This window comes from Oncorhynchus mykiss, chromosome 29, assembly GCF_057628025.1.
Source record: "Oncorhynchus mykiss isolate SJ-2025 chromosome 29, ASM5762802v1, whole genome shotgun sequence".
Classification (NCBI taxonomy): Eukaryota; Metazoa; Chordata; class Actinopteri; order Salmoniformes; family Salmonidae; genus Oncorhynchus; species Oncorhynchus mykiss.
Window position 1 is genome coordinate 1,225,904 of NC_143050.1, and position 13,683 is coordinate 1,239,586.

The 13,683-nt window shown below is 42.9% G+C and overlaps 1 protein-coding gene across 2 annotated transcripts in view; it reads left to right on the forward strand.

The window, feature by feature from the left end:
- The window catches only part of ddx52 (DExD-box helicase 52), a 44,693-nt gene that overhangs the window by 20,582 nt on the left and 10,428 nt on the right, over nucleotides 1–13,683 (forward strand). For both annotated transcript variants that reach the window (XM_036967922.2, XM_036967923.2), the window contains exons 9-11: nucleotides 593–683; nucleotides 7,772–7,894; nucleotides 13,263–13,413. In XM_036967922.2, the coding sequence (XP_036823817.1) occupies nucleotides 593–683; nucleotides 7,772–7,894; nucleotides 13,263–13,413 (365 nt within the window). The remainder of the gene's footprint in view (nucleotides 1–592; nucleotides 684–7,771; nucleotides 7,895–13,262; nucleotides 13,414–13,683) is intronic.

The window sequence follows — 13,683 nt, forward strand, 5'->3', positions numbered from 1 at the left end:
TGCCGCCCTGTCTCTTACACTACCCATAACTACCCTCTCTATCGTGCCGCCCTGTCTCTTACACTACCCATAACTACCCTCTCTATCGTGCCGCCATGTCTCTTACACTACCCATAACTGCCTTCTCTATCGTGCCGCCCTGTCTCTTACACTACCCATAACTACCCTCTCTATCGTGCTGCCCTGTCTCTTACACTACCCATAACTGCCTTCTCTATCGTGCCGCCCTGTCTCTTACACTACCCATAACTACCCTCTCTATCGTGCCGCCCTGTCTCTTACACTACCCATAACTACCCTCTCTATCGTGCCGCCCTGTCTCTTACACTACCCATAACTACCCTCTCTATCGTGCCGCCCTGTCTCTTACACTACCCATAACTACCCTCTCTATCGTGCCGCCCTGTCTCTTACACTACCCATAACTACCCTCTCTTCTTTGCAGAGCCGTGGTTGAGTGGTAACACTGCACATGAACAAAGCTCCCCACCGTATACCGGGGTTCAACCCCTTCTAACTGTATCTCCTGTCTGATAATCTCGTTCAGAACCAGCTAAAAAGAGTTTAAAAACGATTGTGTGTGTGTTCTCAGGAACTCTGCAGTAGAGACAGTAGAACAGGAGCTGCTGTTTGTTGGAACGGAGAACGGGAAGTTACTGGCCGTGAGGGACATCATCAAGAAGGTACCTTTCCAAATAAATCTAATCAAATGTTATTAGTCGAATACAACAGGTGTAGTAGACCTCACAGTGAAATGCTGAATACAACAGGTGTAGTAGACCTTACAGTGAAATGCTGAATACAACAGGTGTAGTAGACCTTACAGTGAAATGCTGAATACAACAGGTGTAGTAGACCTTACAGTGAAATGCTTATTTACAAGCTCTTAACCAAAAATGCAGTTTAAAAAAAACGAAAACAAGTCAAATTAACAAGTAATTAAAGAGCAGCAGTAAAATAACAATGTGGAGGCTATATAGAAGGGGGTACCGGTACAGAGTCAATGTGGAGGCTATATACAGGGGGTACTGGTACAGAGTCAATGTGGAGGCTATATACAGGGGGTACCGGTACAGAGTCAATGTGGAGGCTATATACAGGGTGTTACGGTACAGAGTCATTGTGGAGACTATATACAGGGGGTACCGGTACAGAGTCAATGTGGAGGCTATATACAGGGGGTACCGGTACAGAGTCAATGTGGAGGCTATATACAGGGTGTTACGGTACAGAGTCAATGTGGAGGCTATATACAGGGGTACTGGTACAGAGTCAATGTGGAGGCTATATAGAAGGGGGTACCGGTACAGAGTCAATGTGGAGGCTATATACAGGGGGTACCGGTACAGAGTCAATGTGGAGGCTATATACAGGGTGTTACGGTACAGAGTCAATGTGGAGGCTATATACAGGGGTACTGGTACAGAGTCAATGTGGAGGCTATATACAGGGTGTTACGGTACAGAGTCAATGTGGAGACTATATACAGGGGGTACCGGTACAGAGTCAATGTGGAGGCTATATACAGGGGGTACCGGTACAGAGTCAATGTGGAGACTATATACAGGGGGTACCGGTACAGAGTCAATGTGGAGACTATATACAGGGGGTACCGGTACAGAGTCAATGTGGAGGCTATATACAGGGTATTACGGTACAGAGTCAATGTGGAGGCTATATACAGGGGTACTGGTACAGAGTCAATGTGGAGACTATATACAGGGGGTACCGGTACAGAGTCAATGTGGAGGCTATATACAGGGGGTACCGGTACAGAGTCAATGTGGAGGCTATATACAGGGGGTACCGGTACAGAGTCAATGTGGAGGCTATATACAGGGGGTACCGGTACAGAGTCAATGTGGAGGCTATATACAGGGGGTACCGGTACAGAGTCAATGTGGAGACTATATACAGGGGGTACCGGTACAGAGTCAATGTGGAGACTATATACAGGGGGTACCGGTACAGAGTCAATGTGGAGACTATATACAGGGGGGTACCGGTACAGAGTCAATGTGGAGACTATATACAGGGGGGTACCGGTACAGAGTCAATGTGGAGACTATATACAGGGGGGTACCGGTACAGAGTCAATGTGGAGGCTATATACAGGGGGTACCGGTACAGAGTCAATGTGGAGACTATATACAGGGGGGTACCGGTACAGAGTCAATGTGGAGGCTATATACAGGGGGTACCGGTACAGAGTCAATGTGGAGACTATATACAGGGGGGTACCGGTACAGAGTCAATGTGGAGGCTATATACAGGGGGTACCGGTACAGAGTCAATGTGGAGACTATATACATGGGGGTACCGGTACAGAGTCAAAGTGCGGGGGCACCGGTTAGTTGAGGTACATGTAGGGAGAGTTATTAAAGTGACTATTCATACAACATAACAACAGAGTAGCAGCGGTGTAAAGGGGGGGGGGGGCTTTGGTGTAGAGGCTGTTTAGAAGCCTCTTTGACCTAGACTTGGTGCTCCGGTACCGCTTGCCGTGAGGTAGCAGAGAGAACAGTCTATGACTAGGGTGGCTGGAGTCTTTGACAATTTGTAGGGCCTTCCTCTGACACCACCTGGTGTAGAGGTCCTGGATGGCAGGCAGCTTAGCCCCAGTGATGTACTAGGCCTTTCGAACTACACTCTGTAGTGCTTTGCAGTCGGAGGCTGAGCAGTTGCCATACTAGGCAGTGATGCAACCAGTTAGGATGCTCTCGATGGTGCAGCTGTAGAACTTTTTGAGGATCTGAGGACCCATGCCAAATCTTTTCAGATTCCTGAGGTTTAGTCATGCTCTCTTCACAACTGTCTTGGTGTGTTTGGACCATTCTAGTCTGTTGTTTATGTGGACGCCAAGGAACTTGAAGCTCTCAACCTGCTCTACTGCAGCCTCGTCTATGAGAATGGGCGCGTGCTCGGTCCTCTTTTTCCTGTAGTCCACAATCATCTCCTTTGTCTTGCTCACGTTGAGGATAGAGGTTGTTGTCGTGCACCGCATGGCCAGGTCTCTGACCTCCTTCCTATAGGAAGTCTCGTCGTTGTCGGTGATCAGTCCTATCACTGTTGTGTCATCGGCAAACTTAATGATCGTGTTGGAGTCGTGCCCGGCCATGCAGTCATGAGTGAACAGGGAGTACAGGAGGGGAATGAGCACGCACCCCTGAGGGGCCCCTGTGTTGAGGATCAGCGTGACGGGTGCGTTGTTACCTACCCTTACCACCTAGGGGTTGCCCGTAAAGAAGTCCAGGATCCATTTGCAGAGGGGGGTGTTTAGTTCTAGGGTCCTTAGCTTATTGATGAGCTTTGAGGGTACTATGGTGTTGAACGCTGAGCTGTAGTCAATGAACAGCATTCTCACATAGGTGTTCCTTCTGTCCAGGTGGTAAAGGGCAGTGTGGAGTGCAATAGAGATGGCATCATCTGTGGATCTGTTGGGGTGGTATGCAAATTGGAGTGGGTCTAGGGTTTCTGGGATAATGGTGTTGATGTGAGCCATGACCAGCCTTTCAAAGCATTTCATGGATACAGATTTGTGTGCTACGGGTCAGCAGCCATTTAGGCAGGTTACCTTAGTGTTCTTGGGCGCAGGGACTATGGTGGTCTGCTTAAAACAGGTTGGTACTACAGACTCAGACAGGGAGACATTGAAAATATCAGTGAAGACACTTGTCAGTTGGTCAAAGCATGCTCACAGTACACTTCCTGGTTATCCGTCTGGCCCTGCAGCCTTGTGAATGTTGTGAATGACCTATTTTAACCTGTTTGGGGTAGGGGGCAGCATTTTCACTTTTGGATAAATTGCGTGCCCAAACTGAACTGCCTCCTACTCTGTCCCAGATCCTAATATATGCATATTATTATTATTAGTATTGGGTAGAAAACACTCTGAAGTTTCTAAAACTGTTTGAATCATGTCTGTGACTATAACAGAACTTATTTAGCAGGCGAAACCACGACGACAAACCATTCAGATGTTCTTTTTTTTTGAGGTCACTGTTTTTTCAATACGTTTTCATGGGGAATCCAGAGTTCTAAATGACTTTCCTGCAGTTCCTACCGCTTCCACTGGATGTCACCAGTTTGTATAAATTGGTTGAGGTTTTCCCTTTGTGTAATGAAGAAGTACCATAGCTCAGAATGAACGTCATTTCATGTGAACCTTTTGATAGAGGGGTGTAACCAGAAAAGTAGCATCAGTTTGTTTTGCTCCTGTATTGAACACAGATCATCCCGTCTTTAATTTGATCGATTACATACGTTTAGAAATACCTAAAGTTGTATTACAAAAGTGCCAAGTGTGGCATATCAAGAAAGGGATTAAACAGCATGGTTATTACACAGGTGGACCTTGTGCTGGGGACAATAAAAGGCCAATCTAAAATGTGCAGTTTTGTTAGACACCTTAATGCAAATGGGGTATTCAGGTACAGATGGTTAGAGTTCTGGATCCAGACCCTCTGGGGTATTCAGGTAAAGATGGTTAGAGTTCTGGATCCAGACCCTCTGGGGTATTCAGGTAAAGATGGTTAGAGTTCTGGATCCAGACCCTCTGGGGTATTCAGGTACAGATGGTTAGAGTTCTGGATCCAGACCCTCTGGGGTATTCAGGTACAGATGGTTAGAATTCTGGATCCAGACCCTCTGGGGTATTCAGGTAAAGATGGTTAGAGTTCTGGATCCGGGGACTCTGGGGTATTCAGGTACAGATGGTTAGAGTTCTGAATCCAGACCCTCTGGGGTATTCAGGTACAGATGGTTAGAGTTCTGGATCCAGACCCTCTGGGGTATTCAGGTACAGATGGTTAGAGTTCTGAATCCAAACCCTCTGGGGTATTCAGGTACAGATGGTTAGAGTTCTGAATCCAGACCCTCTGGGGTATTCAGGTACAGATGGTTAGAGTTCTGGATCCGGGGACTCTGGGGTATTCAGGTACAGATGGTTAGAGTTCTGGATCCAGACCCTCTGGGGTATTCAGGTACAGATGGTTAGGGTTCTGGATCCGGACCCTCTGGGGTATTCAGGTACAGATGGTTAGAGTTCTGGATCCGGGGACTCTGGGGTATTCAGGTACAGATGGTTAGAGTTCTGGATCCGGGGACTCTGGGGTATTCAGGTACAGATGGTTAGAGTTCTGGATCCGGGGACTCTGGGGTATTCAGGTACAGATGGTTAGAGTTCTGGATCCGGGGACTCTGGGGTATTCAGGTACAGATGGTTAGAGTTCTGGATCCGGGGACTCTGGGGTATTCAGGTACAGATGGTTAGAGTTCTGGATCCGGGGACTCTGGGGTATTCAGGTACAGATGGTTAGAGTTCTGGATCCGGGGACTCTGGGGTATTCAGGTACAGATGGTTAGAGTTCTGGATCCGGGGACTCTGGGGTATTCAGGTACAGATGGTTAGAGTTCTGGATCCGGGGACTCTGGGGTATTCAGGTACAGATGGTTAGAGTTCTGGATCCGGGGACTCTGGGGTATTCAGGTACAGATGGTTAGAGTTCTGGATCCGGGGACTCTGGGGTATTCAGGTACAGATGGTTAGAGTTCTGGATCCGGGGACTCTGGGGTATTCAGGTACAGATGGTTAGAGTTCTGGATCCGGGGACTCTGGGGTATTCAGGTACAGATGGTTAGAGTTCTGGATCCGGGGACTCTGGGGTATTCAGGTACAGATGGTTAGAGTTCTGGATCCGGGGACTCTGGGGTATTCAGGTACAGATGGTTAGAGTTCTGGATCCGGGGACTCTGGGGTATTCAGGTACAGATGGTTAGAGTTCTGGATCCGGGGACTCTGGGGTATTCAGGTACAGATGGTTAGAGTTCTGGATCCGGGGACTCTGGGGTATTCAGGTACAGATGGTTAGAGTTCTGGATCCGGACCCTCTGGGGTATTCAGGTACAGATGGTTAGGGTTCTGGATCCGGACCCTCTGGGGTATTCAGGTACAGATGGTTAGGGTTCTGGATCCGGACCCTCTGGGGTATTCAGGTACAGATGGTTAGAGTTCTGGATCCGGGGACTCTGGGGTATTCAGGTACAGATGGTTAGAGTTCTGGATCCGGGGACTCTGGGGTATTCAGGTACAGATGGTTAGAGTTCTGGATCCGGGGACTCTGGGGTATTCAGGTACAGATGGTTAGAGTTCTGGATCCGGGGACTCTGGGGTACAGGTGGATCTGTGAAGACTCTCGTCCCTGTGAAAGAGAAGGTTGAGGACCCCTGGCTTAGACTAGACAACATGTAAACAATATATCCTCTCCAGATGTTTATTGAAAACATAAATACATTTGCACAATGATCGCTTGTTATCTCTCAAATACATCGTTGCAGTTGTTGATTAGCTAGCTAGCGGATTTTAGCCATATTGGCGTAGACATGACATCAGTCAACACAAGACATGGTATCAAGAACAAGATACAACAAGCTTAAACGAGCCACCTCCGATTCCTCACAAGGTAGTTTCTTGTCATTGTTGCTATCTGACCGTTCAGAATCATAACAACCCACATCTTCCGGCCACGTCAATGCGCGTGTGTCATTTTGGTGACGGAAGATAAACCATCTAATTCATTGGCTGATCCCTCATGACCTGGATGGAATCATGTGATCATTCCTTCTTAACCCATTGGAAGTCCCACCCTGTTGACTTCCTGTACTTCAAAATGGTTTAGGAAGTCCACCCTGTTGGCTTCCTGTACTTCAAAATGGTTTAAGAAGTCCACCCTGTTGACTTCCTGTACTTCAAAATGGTTTAGGAAGTCCACCCTGCTGACTTCCTGTACTTCAAAATGGTTTAGGAAGTCCACCCTGCTGGCTTCCTGTACTTCAAAATGGTTTAAGAAGTCCACCCTGTTGACTTCCTGTACTTCAAAATGGTTTAGGAAGTCCACCCTGCTGGCTTCCTGTACTTCAAAGTGTTTTAAGCCCTCTGGCCCTGTCTGTTAAAACATAGATAGTCCTCTTTCTAACTCTGGTAATTACCCAGTACTCCCTGCACATTGACTCAGTACTGGTACCATGTGTATATAGCCTGGTACCATGTGTATATAGCCTGGTACCATGTGTATATAGCCTGGTACCGTGTGTGTGTATATAGCCTGGTACCGTGTGTGTGTGTATATAGCCTGGTACCGTGTGTGTGTATATAGCCTGGTACCGTGTGTGTGTATATAGCCTGGTACCGTGTGTGTGTATATAGCCTGGTACCGTGTGTGTGTATATAGCCTGGTACCGTGTGTGTGTATATAGCCTGGTACCGTGTGTGTGTATATAGCCTGGTACCGTGTGTGTGTATATAGCCTGGTACCGTGTGTGTGTATATAGCCTGGTACCGTGTGTGTGTATATAGCCTGGTACCGTGTGTGTGTATATAGCCTGGTACCGTGTGTGTGTGTGTATATAGCCTGGTACCGTGTGTGTGTATATAGCCTGGTACCGTGTGTGTGTGTATATAGCCTGGTACCGTGTGTGTGTGTATATAGCCTGGTACCGTGTGTGTGTGTGTGTGTGTATATAGCCTGGTACCGTGTGTGTGTATATAGCCTGGTACCGTGTGTATAAAGCAATGTTATTTTTATTTTTCTCTCTGCGTTGTTGGGAAGGGCCTGTAGGTTACATATCACTGTTAGTCTACACCTGTTGTTTACCAAGCATTTCACTGTTAGTCTACACCTGTTGTTGTTGTTAGTCTACACCTGTTGTTTACCAAGCATGTTTCAGATAACATTTGCTACCTGAATGGTAAATACTAATTCCTCTCTCCTAGGGTTTCTTGCCCCCTATGCTGGTGTTTGTCCAGTCTATTGATCGAGCCAGAGAGCTCTTCCATGAGCTGGTGTACGAAGGCATCAACGTAGACATCATACACGCTGACCGCACACAGCAACAGGCACGCACATGCGCGCGCACACACACACACACACACAATATACTTTTCAAGACTTTTGGGGACCAGCAATTGATTTCCATCTAAATCCTGTTTTGCTGGACCTCTAACCCTAAATCTAACCTATAACCCCTAACCCTAGTTTTAACCCTAAATCTAACCTTAACCTCTAACCCTAAATCTAACCTATAACCCCTAACCCTAGTTTTAACCCTAAATCTAACCTTAACCTCTAACCCTAGTTTTAACCCTAAATCTAACCTTAACCTCTAACCCTAGTTTTAACCCTAAATCTAACCTTATCCTCTAACCCTAGTTTTAACCCTAAATCTAACCTTAACCTCTAACCCTAAATCTAACCTATAACCTCTAACCCTAGTTATAACCCTAAATCTAACCTTAACCTCTAACCCTAGTTTTAACCCTAAATCTAACCTTAACCTCTAACCCTAGTTTTAACCCTAAATCTAACCTATAACCCCTAACCCTAGTTTTAACCCTAAATCTAACCTTAACCTCTAACCCTAAATCTAACCTTAACCTCTAACCCTAGTTATAACCCTAAATCTAACCTTAACCTCTAACCCTAGTTTTAACCCTAAATCTAACCTTAACCTCTAACCCTAGTTTTAACCCTAAATCTAACCTTATCCTCTAACCCTAGTTTTAACCCTAAATCTAACCTTATCCTCTAACCCTAAATCTAACCTATAACCCCTAACCCTAGTTTTAACCCTAAATCTAACCTTAACCTCTAACCCTAAATCTAACCTATAACCTCTAACCCTAGTTATAACCCTAAATCTAACCTTAACCTCTAACCCTAGTTTTAACCCTAAATCTAACCTTAACCTCTAACCCTAGTTTTAACCCTAAATCTAACCTATAACCCCTAACCCTAGTTTTAACCCTAAATCTAACCTTAACCTCTAACCCTAAATCTAACCTTAACCTCTAACCCTAGTTATAACCCTAAATCTAACCTTAACCTCTAACCCTAGTTTTAACCCTAAATCTAACCTTAACCTCTAACCCTAGTTTTAACCCTAAATCTAACCTTATCCTCTAACCCTAGTTTTAACCCTAAATCTAACCTTATCCTCTAACCCTAAATCTAACCTATAACCCCTAACCCTAGTTTTAACCCTAAATCTAACCTTAACCTCTAACCCTAGTTTTAACCCTAAATCTAACCTTAACCTCTAACCCTAGTTTTAACCCTAAATCTAACCTATAACCCCTAACCCTAGTTTTAACCCTAAATCTAACCTTAACCTCTAACCCTAAATCTAACCTTAACCTCTAACCCTAGTTATAACCCTAAATCTAACCTTAACCTCTAACCCTAGTTATAACCCTAAATCTAACCTTAACCTCTAACCCTAGTTTTAACCCTAAATCTAACCTTAACCTCTAACCCTAGTTTTAACCCTAAATCTAACCTTATCCTCTAACCCTAGTTTTAACCCTAAATCTAACCTTATCCTCTAACCCTAGTTTTAACCCTAAATCTAACCTTAACCTCTAACCCTAAATCGAACTTATAACCCCTAACCCTAGTTTTAACCCTAAATCTAACCTTAACCTCTAACCCTAAATCTAACCTTAACCTCTAACCCTAGTTTTAACCCTAAATCTAACCTTAACCTCTAACCCTAGTTATAACCCTAAATCTAACCTTAACCTCTAACCCTAGTTTTAACCCTAAATCTAACCTATAACCTCTAACCCTAAATCTAACCTTAACCTCTAACCCTAGTTATAACCCTAAATCTAACCTTAACCTCTAACCCTAGTTTTAACCCTAAATCTAACCTATAACCTCTAACCCTAGTTTTAACCCTAAATCTAACCTATAACCTCTAACCCTAGTTTTAACCCTAAATCTAACCTATAACCTCTAACCCTAGTTTTAACCCTAAATCTAACCTATAACCTCTAACCCTAAATCTAACCTATAACCTCTAACCCTAAATCTAACCTTAACCTCTAACCCTAGTTTTAACCCTAAATCTAACCTTATCCTCTAACCCTAGTTTTAACCCTAAATCTAACCTATAACCTCTAACCCTAGTTTTAACCCTAAATCTAACCTATAACCTCTAACCCTAAATCTAACCTATAACCTCTAACCCTAAATCTAACCTTATCCTCTAACCCTAGTTTTAACCCTAAATCTAACCTATAACCTCTAACCCTAGTTTTAACCCTAAATCTAACCTATAACCTCTAACCCTAAATCTAACCTATAACCTCTAACCCTAAATCTAACCTATAACCTCTAACCCTAGTTTTAACCCTAAATCTAACCTATAACCTCTAACCCTAGTTTTAACCCTAAATCTAACCTATAACCTCTAACCCTAGTTTTAACCCTAAATCTAACCTATAACCTCTAACCCTAGTTTTAACCCTAAATCTAACCTATAACCTCTAACCCTAAATCTAACCTATAACCTCTAACCCTAGTTATAACCCTAAATCTAACCTTAACCTCTAACCCTAGTTTTAACCCTAAATCTAACCTTAACCCCTAACCCTAGTTTTAACCCTAAATCTAACCTTAACCTCTAACCCTAAATCTAACCTATAACCCCTAACCCTAGTTTTAACCCTAAATCTAACCTTAACCTCTAACCCTAGTTTTAACCCTAAATCTAACCTTAACCTCTAACCCTAGTTTTAACCCTAAATCTAACCTTATCCTCTAACCCTAGTTTTAACCCTAAATCTAACCTTAACCTCTAACCCTAAATCTAACCTATAACCTCTAACCCTAGTTATAACCCTAAATCTAACCTTAACCTCTAACCCTAGTTTTAACCCTAAATCTAACCTTAACCTCTAACCCTAGTTTTAACCCTAAATCTAACCTATAACCCCTAACCCTAGTTTTAACCCTAAATCTAACCTTAACCTCTAACCCTAAATCTAACCTTAACCTCTAACCCTAGTTATAACCCTAAATCTAACCTTAACCTCTAACCCTAGTTTTAACCCTAAATCTAACCTTAACCTCTAACCCTAGTTTTAACCCTAAATCTAACCTTATCCTCTAACCCTAGTTTTAACCCTAAATCTAACCTTATCCTCTAACCCTAAATCTAACCTATAACCCCTAACCCTAGTTTTAACCCTAAATCTAACCTTAACCTCTAACCCTAAATCTAACCTATAACCTCTAACCCTAGTTATAACCCTAAATCTAACCTTAACCTCTAACCCTAGTTTTAACCCTAAATCTAACCTTAACCTCTAACCCTAGTTTTAACCCTAAATCTAACCTATAACCCCTAACCCTAGTTTTAACCCTAAATCTAACCTTAACCTCTAACCCTAAATCTAACCTTAACCTCTAACCCTAGTTATAACCCTAAATCTAACCTTAACCTCTAACCCTAGTTTTAACCCTAAATCTAACCTTAACCTCTAACCCTAGTTTTAACCCTAAATCTAACCTTATCCTCTAACCCTAGTTTTAACCCTAAATCTAACCTTATCCTCTAACCCTAAATCTAACCTATAACCCCTAACCCTAGTTTTAACCCTAAATCTAACCTTAACCTCTAACCCTAGTTTTAACCCTAAATCTAACCTTAACCTCTAACCCTAGTTTTAACCCTAAATCTAACCTATAACCCCTAACCCTAGTTTTAACCCTAAATCTAACCTTAACCTCTAACCCTAAATCTAACCTTAACCTCTAACCCTAGTTATAACCCTAAATCTAACCTTAACCTCTAACCCTAGTTATAACCCTAAATCTAACCTTAACCTCTAACCCTAGTTTTAACCCTAAATCTAACCTTAACCTCTAACCCTAGTTTTAACCCTAAATCTAACCTTATCCTCTAACCCTAGTTTTAACCCTAAATCTAACCTTATCCTCTAACCCTAGTTTTAACCCTAAATCTAACCTTAACCTCTAACCCTAAATCGAACTTATAACCCCTAACCCTAGTTTTAACCCTAAATCTAACCTTAACCTCTAACCCTAAATCTAACCTTAACCTCTAACCCTAGTTTTAACCCTAAATCTAACCTTAACCTCTAACCCTAGTTATAACCCTAAATCTAACCTTAACCTCTAACCCTAGTTTTAACCCTAAATCTAACCTATAACCTCTAACCCTAAATCTAACCTTAACCTCTAACCCTAGTTATAACCCTAAATCTAACCTTAACCTCTAACCCTAGTTTTAACCCTAAATCTAACCTATAACCTCTAACCCTAGTTTTAACCCTAAATCTAACCTATAACCTCTAACCCTAGTTTTAACCCTAAATCTAACCTATAACCTCTAACCCTAGTTTTAACCCTAAATCTAACCTATAACCTCTAACCCTAAATCTAACCTATAACCTCTAACCCTAAATCTAACCTTAACCTCTAACCCTAGTTTTAACCCTAAATCTAACCTTATCCTCTAACCCTAGTTTTAACCCTAAATCTAACCTATAACCTCTAACCCTAGTTTTAACCCTAAATCTAACCTATAACCTCTAACCCTAAATCTAACCTATAACCTCTAACCCTAAATCTAACCTTATCCTCTAACCCTAGTTTTAACCCTAAATCTAACCTATAACCTCTAACCCTAGTTTTAACCCTAAATCTAACCTATAACCTCTAACCCTAAATCTAACCTATAACCTCTAACCCTAAATCTAACCTATAACCTCTAACCCTAGTTTTAACCCTAAATCTAACCTATAACCTCTAACCCTAGTTTTAACCCTAAATCTAACCTATAACCTCTAACCCTAGTTTTAACCCTAAATCTAACCTATAACCTCTAACCCTAGTTTTAACCCTAAATCTAACCTATAACCTCTAACCCTAAATCTAACCTATAACCTCTAACCCTAGTTATAACCCTAAATCTAACCTTAACCTCTAACCCTAGTTTTAACCCTAAATCTAACCTTAACCTCTAACCCTAGTTTTAACCCTAAATCTAACCTATAACCTCTAACCCTAGTTTTAACCCTAAATCTAACCTATAACCTCTAACCCTAGTTTTAACCCTAAATCTAACCTATAACCTCTAACCCTAGTTTTAACCCTAAATCTAACCTATAACCTCTAACCCTAGTTTTAACCCTAAATCTAACCTATAACCTCTAACCCTAGTTTTAACCCTAAATCTAACCAGCAAAATGTTCTTAGGTCTCTATATTTTAGTTAGTTTACTATTCTAGTGTGGACTTCTGGTACTCCCATGTATAGTACAACATGTGTACACACACACACACACACACACACACACACACACACACACACACACACACACACACACTACTGTACTCCCAAGTATAGTAAAACACACACTACTATAAGTCATTCCCTAACTGTTGTTTTTTTCTCCAGAGAGACAACGTGATCAGTAGTTTCCGGTCGGGTGATATCTGGGTGTTGATCTGTACAGCCCTGCTGGCCCGAGGTATCGACTTTAAGGGTGTCAACCTGGTGCTGAACTACGACTTCCCTACCAGCGCGGTGGAATACATCCACCGTATCGGTTAGTCCCTGCGTATCACTACACTACCGCACAAAGCTCTAAAAATCTCATCTCGTTTTATTAGTTACATGTGCCGAATACGGTACTGCGTAACCGGTGCCCCCGCACGTACACATGACCTCGACGTGTCGGTGGGGGTAGAGTGACTGCAAAGACGATGCACAGAGCAGCAGTGTAAAAACAAAGGAGGGGGGGGGTCAATGTAAATAGTCTGGTGGCCATTTTGATGAGATGTTCTTGGAGGTAGAAGCTGTTAAGGAGCCTTCTGAT